The sequence below is a fragment of the Gallus gallus genome, chromosome 2 (genome assembly GCF_016699485.2).
Source record: "Gallus gallus isolate bGalGal1 chromosome 2, bGalGal1.mat.broiler.GRCg7b, whole genome shotgun sequence".
NCBI lineage: Eukaryota > Metazoa > Chordata > Aves > Galliformes > Phasianidae > Gallus > Gallus gallus.
Genome location: NC_052533.1, coordinates 20,452,065 through 20,465,276, shown reverse-complemented (window position 1 = coordinate 20,465,276; position 13,212 = coordinate 20,452,065). Strand labels below are relative to the sequence as shown.

Genomic DNA, 13,212 nt, shown 5'->3' with positions numbered 1-13,212 from the left:
ATCCCAGTCACAGTCCAACCTTCTCCCTTCAGATTCCTAGCACAAAAGGCACAGAGAATGACAGGGTACCCCCCTGTCAGTGCTACATATGGCTAGTTTGACAGCCCTTAGGGTGCTAATGCAACCCATACAAGATAGAGTAGCTGCTCTACTTATTAAATTAGTCTGTTCTAATTTAAATTGGTTGGGATGTGGCCAAAATTCTGCTAGAACTGGCATGCTGCAATCAGGCTTAAATAAGTCTTTGTTCATCGTCTTTGGTTGCATGGAAAGATGCTTACTTCAGCTGAAGTCTGAGCTGGAGCCTAAGGATTATGTCTGTAGTACCTTCCTCTCCGTGAGTTTGTGAAGTTCAGTGGCCTGACAAAAAACTTGTTTTGTTCAGTAGTCCTCATGCCTTCTCCTCCCTACAACACAAGTGATCCGTCAGTTTGCCATGAACTTGTGTCCAGACCAGGAGCCTCAAGCTGCAGCGGTAATTAATTAACCCATATTGATCTATACTACATAATATACACTGCACACAGTAGGATAACTAGCTCTTTATATGTAACAGTAAAATACATCCTCCAGAGTAAGAGAGAGCTTTTGTGGCCCACCGCAGAGGCATGGAAATTTGGCTGTAAATGAGAAAGCTCCATAATCAAAATCAGAGTGTTTTGACCAGCAGTAACTTGCAGTGAGGCAGCCTTCAGATGTAACACAGCTGGCAGGAAGGATTAGGGATGGACTGTTTCTTGCGGAGAAAGTAAACGTGAGCCAGTCTTACCAGCCTTGTCTTTAACAAGGGAAAACAAAATACTTTCTAGAATCACAAATCAAAATCAGTGTCAAGCAGAAGGTAAGTGAAACGCATTGCTAGGGCACCACAAGAAAACCAACATTTCCGCTGTTAAGGGAAACTCTGAATCCATTTATCACACACTTTTTCTACTACTCAATTTTGTACTGTATTCAAAACTACCCTTTATTAAATCCTACTGCTTTACTCCCTAATACAACCAATTCCTGACAAGCGATTTATCAGGCAGGCTATTTGAAAAAAGTCACCCATTTCAGCAAACAGAGGCAGGAAGGAAGCAAAAACGTTATTTCCCCTTTCACCTCTCTCTTCCCCCTTCCCCTCCCCTTCCTCCAGCACAATGGTTTCAGGCTGGTTGTTCCACTTCTGGATGTGATCACAAACTGGCTCAAAACCTGTGCCTTGCAGGGACAAAGCCCCATTGATTATCTGCACAACCCCACAGATCTGTTTCCTTCTTCTTCCTCTCTGCCTCACGTCCTCCACCTTTCTCACCTTCCATTCTTTTTTCTTGACTTCTGTTTCTTAACAATCATCTGGTATATACTTCAGAGGGCACAGTGAAATAATTGTGGAAGTGGAATTACCAGGACAAGACTTAAATGCTTGGTCCTTTACATTTTGAAGGTACGAAGAAGGCCAGCATAGCATACTAGCTAGCAATGGAAAAACAAGCCCTTAGCAAAAAAAAGAAAAGAAAAAAGAAAAAAAAGAGAGAGACTAAAACACAGATTTTGAGAGAAATCCTGCTCACAATAGCAAAAGTTATCCTTCCGTGTAAAAACTGGACAGCATTCTACAGATTATACCAATTAGGTATTTGGTTGTATCAAAGTATTTTAACTCACCTACATGTACTTCCTGGATGGTATTAGTCAATCTCAGAGGGATTTAGAACAGAAGTCACTATTATATTTCCTATGTCAGACAGGAAACTGAGCGACAGAGACAACAGACGGACCAAAGGTCAAATAGCTGAATGGTGGCAAAGATAAGACTCGTTTCCATTTCTCCAGACTTCCAGTTCAATGCTGCAGCTGATACAGCTCTCTGTTTCTCAGTCTCTGCCTGAAACCAAGTTCCCTCAGGATAGTTCTATGTAAAACATTTAATAATTGCATAATGTTACATTTGTGATTTTTTTTTTTGTCAGGAAGTGGCACGGAATGCTACTCAAATATATTTGCACAAATACTACATATTGCTTGAATAAAACACCACCATATTCTCTTCTTTTAGACAGGAAGCATATTTTTTGTACACTCCGGTGAAGACTTTAATGCATAACATAGCATAAGACAATAAATGTTAGTGAGACATTAGTTTCAGATAAATGAAGCCATCTAGGGAATCGTAATTAAATGTGACCTACCAAATTTTTGGTCAAACCTCCATGCTGGAATGTGTGCATTGTGCTTCAAGTTGCTGTTTGTTGGCAGAGGCACTGTTACGTAGATGGGGCCATTCACTGGGACTGGAGTGCCATCACTGTTGAGAAGATGGACACTGACTGCAGCAACAGGGGTGAGGTCATACCTCGTGCTGTTTCCTACACCAAGAGAATGAATGAAAATTATGACTACAGACTTTCCCAAAGCTTAAGACATATCCATGTGGTTCAGCATCACAGCATCAAACTGATGTATTTCTCAAGGGAAAGCAGCATTAATCTTCCCCACGTTACAAAACTCACAACCACCAAGATGCATACACTTCAGAATTTTCCAAAAGCAAGTGAAAAATACAGAAGATAGAAGAATTACAATGTAAAATCTCCTGGATATATTTTTGAATCTTCATTTGCTGTAAAATATTAAATCCAAGAATCACAGCAATAATTACAGTAAAATAACAATAATAATAAAAAAATCTCAGCACCTTATTTGTATAAGCCTACATTATAACACTCAAACATGCAAGGACACTGCAAACATGATTGCTCATGTTTAAGAATGCCACAGTATATTTTGTTTGGCCTTCCACTGAGATAAACCAAGATAAATGGATTATTAGGACATGTACTATTATCTTATGTATGCAAGATAACAATTATTTTTTATGTTTCAACTGCATGCCAGTGGACATTACTTCCCAACACACGATTTAAAGAAATATTGTAACTCTGCAGCTATGTAACCAAATGAATCGATGATGGGGAAGAAATAAGGAAAATCTATGTATGCATTCAGGGGAAATAAAACTTCTGGTACTGTTTAAAACCAAGATCTGGAACTCAAAGCAATAGTAGTGAAGACACAGACCTTCCCGTTCTGCAAGGGCTTGAGCCCATCTGAGCTCACACTGCTACCTGCCCACAAGTGCTGCATGCAGTGGTTGTGCAGCTGCTGATCCTGCCACAGGGCTAATCTCTGTCTGCAGGTGAGGAAAGGAATGGGGCTGTTTGGTTGACAGTTGACAATAACCACAAGTAACTCTGCATGTGGCTTATTTCCTACAGCATCTACTCTGACACGGCTTCCCCACATTTCAAGGACAGTGTTCCACAGCCAACGGGCCAAGGAAGGATGGAAGCACACCCAAGGACACAGATCTGCTTTGATCTCCTATAAACTGAGGGGCAGGAGGACGGCTTCCAGAGGGCCTGAACTGCTGACAAAACAGGAGCATGAAGATGGCCATATAAGAGAGCCACAGAGGTAACAGAAAAAAAACAGAAAATAAGGTCTGAGAATTCAAATACAGAACAGGGGTAAGATACCAGCCTACCCAAGTATGGATGTTATGAGCTCCAACAGTGCATGGTACCACATCTCCACAGCAATACAGCACGAAGCAGAGAAGAGGGAATTGGTGGGAAAAGTTGTTCTTTTATTCATAATTATTTAATCCCCTGCCTCCCTGTGTACCTGTAACTGCTGTCCCATTGATGCCTTCCTCCAAGTCACTGCACTTGGGTCACTGAGCTTCTCAGGCAGTATTAAAGAAATAAATTCCTCTTGCTAATTCTTGATCACTTTCTAGCTTACACAGGTTCCTAGCGACAAAAGCTTAACTTCAGATTTAGAAACCTTTAAATAAATATCTAAAACTAGGTTATATTTTATACTGTACTTATTTTCAGATTAGGAAAGTTTTGAATTTTGCTTTCATTCCTCTCTTGATAAAGCAGGCCTGCCTAATATCTGTAAAAGTGAATATCCAGCCCCAAAAATGCATCCTGATGGTGATACTCTGCTTGCATCTTTTTTACTTAAGGAGCACTGACGCTTTGCTCTGTGCTGTGCTGAAGTTACATTAGGAGATGAAGTTTCTGAAATCCACGGATCTCTGGCAAGCAGAAAAAAAAATCCTTCAGTTTGCCATCTTGTACAGTATGTAAATGTCCATTAAAAAGATAAATTTGTCCCCTTTCAGTTGTGAAGGTAAATTAAAATCAATGCTTATGAAACTCTCACATGCTGTAAAACTGATGAGGACATGCACAGATTAAATGGGAATGGACTTCAATAAATGTCAGCTTTCATTTATTTGTTGCCATTTTTGACTTCTGGTGACCTGTAAAGAGCTCTAAAAAACATCAGAGGAAAATCCACTGTGACTCAGACGTGACACCCTACTAACCCAGCAGGAGTAACGATAATTAGCCAGCTCTGTCCACTGTTGCGTGGAAGGTTTCGCTCAGAGTGGTCAAAAGGATATTTTGTGAAAGCATCCTACTGCTCTCCAGCCAGTGACTACTACAGACAACAGGCTAACACTATATAGGCTTATCACTGCTTTGAGCAAAAATGTATGAATGCTCATGTTTGGAACATGCTTGATCATGCAATGAATTTTTAGTGGCCCATGTTACTACTTCAGCATTCATTTAGGATTTTGTAAAAAACTGCTGAGTTCATAGAGAATGTTTTAGTTAGAACAACTGTAAAGTCACTCTGGATAAATACCAGCCAGAGAACTGAGCTGATTTAAACAAATGAGAGGACCTCTCTCAAAGTCTACAGACCTACAAAGAAACTGTGAAAGAACGCAATAAAGAACAACTGGGTAGAGGGTCAGCATTCAGCAAAGTTGGTTAAGAATTCTACTACTATTCCATAGTAGATGGTACAGCATTCAGAAGACAAGGCTCTTTAAAGTCTATTAGAACCCATTTATTTGCCACTCATGTAGGTCTTCTGGCACATAATTTTAACTGAAGGTTAATAAAGGTCAAATCAAAGGCATCCATGCTCAAAAAGAGAAGATCCCTTCATAGTCTGTATACACAGACAACTAAAAACGTAAGGGTGCATTAAGCTGTTTTGCAGGAGGCCAGGTGGTTAAAACAGGAGGAAGGTGATGCCCTGGTTGTGCAGTTCCTGCAAAAATTGGTCTTGCCAAAATGTCACTAAATAAATGTGTGGGAAGCTGGTCTGCACAGCACTGAGAAAAGAAGAGAAAGGAATTCTCCACGCATTATCCAACAGTTTGCTCAGTGGGTTTGGAGATAAAAGGAAAGAAGGTAAGGAAGTAGACAGAGAGATGAATGTGATAAGTACATCCCCTCCTTTTAGAAAGAGATAAGAGATATTAGAAGATGTCTGACTACAGACAGCCAGAGAAAACAGAAGGTTGAAGATAGAATGAGGAAATGACAGGTGAAGGGATAGGATGAGATGTACTCACTGAAGCAGACAGAAGGATTGGAATAAGGTAGCAGACACATTTCTAATTGTAATAGAAAATGAGATATTCAGATATGTACAAAGGAAAGAGGAAGTTTATTTTGCTTGTTGTTTTTTTTTTTCCTCCCCCTGAGGGAAAACTAGAAAGCTCAGTCACATACCCTTTACTCGCATGACCTAGCATTCAAAGTCACCTAGATCAAAACATCACAAGTAAACGTATCCTGAGAAACAGCAGGGAGGGACCTCAAGGGGCTATTTAGCCTGCTTCAAAGCAGGCTCTGCTATGCCTATGCCATCCTGACAGGTGATTGTCTAACTCAGTCCAACAGCCTCAAGCATTTGATTCTACAGTTTAAACAACCCACACCACAGCAAGGTTTTCCTAATCTCAATTGCTTTTGCTGCACTGGAAGTCCATTAATTTCTTTCTAACCCAATATGACCACAGAGAACACACTGTTCTTCCTTTCACAGCAGTTGAAGCATTTCAAGCCTTCTATGCCCAATTCATCTATTTTTCTTTAGCCTACACAGCACCAATTATTACAGCCAAAACTAAATGAGAAGTGCAAGAAGAATTACAAGCAGTTGCAATCACAAAAATGTATTGTGGCTCTGAATTTAATACAGTTTGTACTTTCCCTTTGGTGCTACAAGAATTGGCAGTTTTTGGCCAAAGCTACATTCAGAAGTATTTTAAAAGACACTGAAACAACTCTTAGCTGAAACATTATCAAATCCTTGATATTTAGGATTTTTAGCTCTTTTTATATAGAGATTGAAGAGGAAATTTTATCACATCCTCAATATAAATTCTCTTTTTCTCCTTCATATTAATCTACTTCCATATGTGCAAATGCAAAATGACAAATTCGGAGACTTAGTTCAAAACTGCAAGTGTGACAAACTTGTTACTCTGTCTTTCCAAGGTCAAGGAATCTTCCTCCGTGTTATTCGGTCCTTCCATTTAGGAAGGACTTTGTTCTCTGCATTCATTTAAACACTGATTCATACAACTATGATTATCGGCACGAAAAACAGCTGATGTCAACACCACGTGAATTCTGCTACATCAAAACTCCTCATCTCCTCATTAGAACAGCATTTTGACAGAGCAGTTGAACCAATAATGCCATCCAAATTTTAAAGAATGTTTATTGCAATGGGATGGAAAAAATTACATGGTGCAAAGTTAGTTGGTTCCTGGACTGATAGGAAATCAGAGCAAAACCAAAGTGATGGGTTACCTGTTCCATTTCCATCCAATCCCTGCAAGTAAGGGAAACTGTCCACTTCCCACGGTGAACTGGCTGCGGTTAGATATGCTGTCAAATCACTGTAGCTGGTGTTCTCCGGTAATTTCACTGATCTTCTCTGAAAGTGTACCTGTGGCTGAGTCCGTGCACCTAAAAACATTAAAAATGACATTATATCTCAGGTGGGCAGAATTTTTAGGAGTTCATATTTATGGAAGCACATTAAGAGGGTTTTTTGTAATACTACTATAGCACACATGGAGGAAAAGCAGTAGTTACGTTTATTTTGCGATTGCCATTGTTTTCCTAGCAGCATCTCTGAGTAACACTGTTCAGGCAGATAATGTCAGAAGCTTTTCTAACTATACTATTTCCCTGGATCACCTCAAATTTAATTCTTTCAATTGCTTCTTTCAATGAATGTCACTGAAACTAAAACAAAATTTGGAGGTGATGTGTGAAAGCTCAGAGAAGTATCCAGATCACCGTTTTTGTTTACATTTTGTCTCTTTTGAAATAGCAAGATAAATTTAGTTTATGCTCTTTGAAGTGAAGTTCTATGAAGCGACAATTTCACTTGCAGTCCCAATTAACTTATGTAACTTCTGCACTTTGGTTTTACATAGCTGTGGCTATATACTAGATAACAGTCACTTTTTATTTAAACCACTGGATAAAAACATTCTCCCGACAAAGCCTGGGTGAAAACAGTTTCCATACTTTCCCTTGCAAAGAACACATCTAAACAGAAACAGATTACTTAGCACATAATTCCTCATTTTTCCTTCATCTGGTACAGCTTTAGCAGTTTTTCCAAGGTTGCTAGGTGTTAATTGGAGGGTCTTTATTGCAACAGAATTGAATCCTGGGTTATAAAGTCAGTGGACTTTTCCAATGGATGCTTACCATTAGTACTGTTTAGCAACACACAGCAAGACTCCATCTGCAAATTTCTGTGTGCTCCATGCAAATTAGTTTTTAAATCAGAAGCTATTGTGTTCTTCAGAGCTCACTTTGAACACTCAAAGAACACTCCCCCAAAGCACAAAATCAAAAGGCTAACAGTTTTTTTCCCCTTTCTTTGCATTTGACAATGTGGTTCAAATATGTCAACTCAAAACAGTTTTGCTTCTTTTCCCCTATTAGTCTGAGATTGCAGCTTTGAGCTGCGTATAACTTTGCTGAGACAAAGATTAAAGAGCTTGACTCAACTCCTGAAATCTACAATTGCCAATGTCATTAGCCAAGTGATTGGCATCCTCTCTTGAATTATTTTCCAGTAGGAGTTCTAGCTATAAGAAAGAGACCAAACTTTGTATTGCCAGCAAAAAATGTCTAGTTGGCAGGCAAATATCTCTAAAGAGGTGATCATTATTTAGGCGTCATTTCATTGGTAATTCTGCAAGAATAAGCTGTAAAATATTAAAAAAAAAAAAAATCTGAAACCTGGAAGTATTTACAGAAGGATCTTAAGATTAGCAGTATTCTTAAATGTTTAAGATAGTCACTGAAAAACACAGCTGTGAAGTGGGAAGAAATCTCTCTGAGCCAACATCTAGGTTTAAATGGAAAATGACAACACTCTAAATGAACTGACTGAAGTGAAACTGGGGAAGACTCATCTCCCTCCTGCTTTACAATATAACAGTTTGCTGTGCATAGGGACACAATTGTTCAAGCACAGAGATCACTGACTGCACTGCTGTGCAGGTTCCTAACTCCCATACTGATCAGCATCCACAGTAACAAAAGAGAAACAAAAAATACAATGAAGAAAAGAATATTATTGTCATCTGTTCCATGTAAAATTTTAGGATTTTCTGCTGTCTAAATATCTGATTAAGACAAATTATTTGAGTTGCCAAAAACTGGCATTGTATTTCTGAAGTAATTAAGCATTAAAAACAAAATAACTGTTGTTCAATCCATAAACGCAGTAATTAATGGGCAGGCTCTGGAGTTTTCTATTAAAAATGGGTTATTTTGTAGCACTGGGACAGCAAAGAGCTCCCAGGGCAATGAAGCAAACCTCCATTTCTTGAATTCTACAGACAACACAAAATGTTCATGGCTAAGTCCCAGACCCGGCAGGAAACTTGCACAACACTGAATTTGGATGTAAATTCTAAGGTGCAAGCTACTCAGAAATAGCTTCCTGTGCAGATAGTCTGCGCTTATAAATACAAAGAATTAGTACAGAGTAACTACTTATTTCACATCCTAGATTAACAAGCTCTTTGATATTGAAATGCCCCAAGGAATCTGGTTCTCTTCTATGAGGCCAAGTCCAGCATGTCACAGAAAAGACGCTCATCCTTTGCATCTTGCTCTTCCTTTCTCTAAAAATAGGAACAAAGATATTCACCTCTCAGTGCCTCCCAGATGCTTAATGCATTAGTAGGTGTTTAGAGATCTAGGTACTACAGCGAAGGCTACCCAAGCAGGGCTTTCTTTACACCAGGAACACTGCTTTTCCCTCCAGCGTAGTGCTATGCCACCAGCACACTGCCCCAGCTCCCCAGCTGCCATCTCTCTCTACACTGCTAGAAGACACACCAATACACTCCTTTAGAAGAGGACATTTTTGGCTTAAAGCACATTTATGCCAACCAGATTCTTTAACAGAGTGTTTTTCAGCAAGTCAGCGCTTACCACGGGGAACAGGTCAATATTATGGCTTTTATTAATAAAGATGTTTAGTTTTGACTTACAAAAACAAAATCACACCCAAACAGACTTCATGATAAAAATGGCATGTGAGATCCCTCTACTCAGTGAGTGCTGTAAGAGATAGGACTCTGAGCACTGATCGTATCTGCTTTAGACATCCAATTGCCAACACATTAACCATGATTTTAAAGCTGTCATTTCCCATTTTCCAGTGCACATCTCAAGGAGTTCCTATAAGGCATCCCCTGCCATGCTGGATGTGTGACACGTGGCACCACACTGGCAGCTGAGCTTCAGTCTACATGAAGTAGTATCTGAAATACAATCAATTAATGCCCCGATTGCTCATATGTCAGAGACAGATAGAGGGTACCAATACAGTTCCCACGCACTGAATGCAGAAGTTCAGCTCTTCACTGTGCTGGTATTAAATAACTTCAATGACCCAGGGCTGGCAAGCTCTATCTCCTGCAATTACAGACAGGATGCAGCAGAGGATTGTAAGGCCATCATGAAAATGAGGTTGGCTGCACCCACACAAGCTTCTCAATTGCATAATAAGTTGCTTACTTGATTAATTATTCAAAAACAACCAGTAACTTACTGTACTAGACATGTCTTTCTTTTCCTTTGATTGGTGCTTCAAACACCAGTGTTCCCAGTCTGTTCCTAGTATAATAAGTTCTGCTTTGCTCTCATTTCTGCACTAAGGTGACTCCTGATCAATTCTTTTGCAGCAGCTTGAAATAACTGGGAAATAAACTGGAGAAGTTATAGAGAAAAACTAGGTCAAAAGGATTTTGGATCAAGATTAGAGAGGCTTCATTCAAACACTGGTACAATGTCTAAGCTGTCTTTCATTTAGATTTCATCATAAAACAATTCCCAAGAAAAGGAGTGTGGGTTGGTACCATGGGATAGTTTTTACTGTGCAAAAATGGGAGTTCAAATTCCAATTCTTAGAATACTCTGGGTAACATTTTCTTCCTTTATTTTCTTTCCCTGTTGTACCATCATAATCACTTATACTATACTAATGTAAATATATCTTAGAGCAACTCAGGGAAGGAAGCAAGATTACAAGGAAAATATTTAAGAGCCTCACTTGTCTGGTAAATGTCCCTCTAGCCCCTACATGTCCCTGCTTGGTTTTTGTCCCTGATTTTTTGTTTGTTTTAAGAAAGGAGATTGTAAAAATGAGTATTTTTCTTTTAAGTGTGTTGTGTAATATTAGCACATGTGGATGAGAATTGAGTATTCACTTAATCTTGTTAGAATACTGTTAGCAAACAATGTTTTATGGTTTGCCCAGTGGAATCCCTTATGATTTAACACAGCCCACTGTCCACATAATTTATTCCATTATTTAATGTCACCTCTCAAGCAGCAGAATATATGCACCACAGCTGTATTGCTCTCCAGCCCTTCCTGAGCATTCCAGTAGCTATGTAATTTGGTTGGTGCTTTTTCAACTTCAGTCATATCTAATGCTCTCATTAATGAAAAGCCCGTTGTGTCTGGATGGCTTCTATCCTAAAAATAGATATTAGGAAGTCATAATTGTATTATACTGCCTCAGATATAAAATAAGGTTATCTCTTAGTATTACTGAAGATACTATTCCCCTGTTTATTAACTAGCTGCTACAGTTTAACATTATAGTACTCTTAATGCATGTGAATAAGAGACTTTATGCCCAATTAGGAGTGCCCACAGGAAGGACGTCCCTTTCTTTTGTCTCATTAAGGTATCTTTAAAAAGTTCTGTTCTTTTGTTAATAGACTTACCTCAGCATATCAGGCCAGTTGTGCTAAGGGAGGTGGATCCCTGATGGTCTAGATGAACGTTTTGATGATCTACTGTGTAATTCAGAAGTTGCACTGTGTTCATCTGACTAATACTACAGTTTCTTTTACTTCTGTGTTTGGCCTTATGGAAAGGGAATGCAGATTTTATTCTACTAATACAGTGGGTTTCACCGTAATATGTGGGATTGCACTCAGTCTGCTAAGGGATTCACAGGAAGTAATTAAGGAAAACAAGTTTATATATTAGCAATACACACGCGAGGTATTTCCAATTTCTCTATGCCTCTAGCACTCACAGCAGGAGACAAGAAAAATTAAAATCAGAGAAAATTCTTAGACAATAAGAACACCAGAAAATGTTTACTGCAAGGATGATTAGATGAAGTTAGACGATCTAACATCTAGTAGATAACAAAAGAAATTCAATCTCTAGTTCTCAAATGGCACACTGAAGTTCAAGCCTGTTTATTACCAAGTATCTTGAATTCCCCAGTCACAGCAATTAGGGATGAATTTTGCTATTAATCCATTCCGTAAAACCATCCCAGACAGGAACTCTCCTCAGGGAACTCATAACAATTCCACATAGAATACTAGTCTTACCCACGCTATAGTTCTAAAAGTATCAGGTTGGCACCTTTTTTGTTTGAAATATCATTTACATTTCAATTACAACTTTCAAAAATCAGCGTACCTTGAAATCCTGAGACTATCTGGACTACATCATCATAGACCATTAGAGTAGCTGAGCGTTCAGGAAGAAGTCCAAGACTCAGTGAAGAGAAGACTGTGGAAGAGAAGTAGTTTAAGTGAGATATATCTCACAAACAAAACTTGAGAACAACAGAACACACCATTTTATTTTGCAAAAACAGACAACCTAAACTAAAAGTCATGTTATATACGTGAGGGACACCATGTGCATTTACCAATCTAAGTAAAGTCATGCGTGGCAGCTCAAAGTATGGAAGGGTACAGTGGAAAGCACAGTTTCAGGTTATAGTTCCCAGCTCCACAAAAAGACTTGTCATTACATAAAGATGAGTGAAACACTGAGTCTGACTGAATTAATTTTTCTGAGAAATTGTATACTTCTTACATAAGAAAGATTTTAATGAAACTTAACTTATAAATACTTTGAGATGCTTACATAAGAAGTCATAAGGAAATGCAATGTATGGTGAATAAGTCTGAATAATTGGCTCTAAAATACAGCATGTCCATATTGAGTAACTACCTACAGTACAGAACCTCTACATATAGCAGAATCAGTGTCATTCTATCATGTGGTATGAAAAGGGACAGTTAAATGGCATTTGCTGCAAGAAATCTGCGTGCCATTCAATGCAGACATTCCTTAGAAGGTGGGTGGGTGCTGCTGTGTTGGGAGGGTATATAGGCATACATGCCCAGAGAGTGAAAATCAAGAAACAAATTCATTCCAAAGTTTCCAAACCCAGAAGACCATAATCACACACAGACTTAGCCACTGACAACATCTGACTCCTGACCCATAAAAACATATACCCATGAACACAGTAAGAATTAGAACTCCCTGTGCTTCATGCATGGCTTTCAAAGATAGAAGGAGAGGAGGAAATTAATACAGACTAGTCACTTTTGATACCTGGGCACTATCCCATACTTGCATCTGGGAATTGCTTGTTCCATGCTGAAGTGACCACAAACTCATGAAAACATTTCCAGAACTGATGAACAGAAGAACAGCACAAGTTCTTCAGACTGTCACGCGGTTTTAAAGTTTCCCCTTAGTGAACACGACTTTCTTCATACCAGAGACCATGCAGGCAATCACCAATGGTATGAAATTCAGCAAGGGTAAATGCCAGGTGCTGCATGGGATGGAGCAATGCTGGACACAGGCACAGATGGGAGCTGAGTGGCAGGAGAGCAGCTCAGCATGAGCGAGCAGTGTGTCCTGGCAGCCAAGGGGCAAATCACATCTTGGGTTGCACTGAACGCAGCGCAGCCAGGTGGTCAAAAGAGGTGATCCTCCCACTGCATTTAGCACTGGTGTGGCCTGA

General features: G+C 39.2%; 1 protein-coding gene across 5 annotated transcripts in view; it reads right to left on the bottom strand.

The window, feature by feature from the left end:
- FAM171A1 (family with sequence similarity 171, member A1) overlaps positions 1 to 13,212 on the bottom strand; it is an 84,921-nt gene that overhangs the window by 19,246 nt on the left and 52,463 nt on the right. For all 5 annotated transcript variants that reach the window (XM_046938332.1, XM_004939262.5, XM_046938333.1 and 2 more), the window contains 3 exons: positions 11,862 to 11,954; positions 6,681 to 6,839; positions 2,175 to 2,351 (listed from right to left, as the gene is read on the bottom strand). In XM_046938332.1, coding sequence (XP_046794288.1) covers positions 2,175 to 2,351; positions 6,681 to 6,839; positions 11,862 to 11,954 — 429 coding nt within the window. The remainder of the gene's footprint in view (positions 1 to 2,174; positions 2,352 to 6,680; positions 6,840 to 11,861; positions 11,955 to 13,212) is intronic.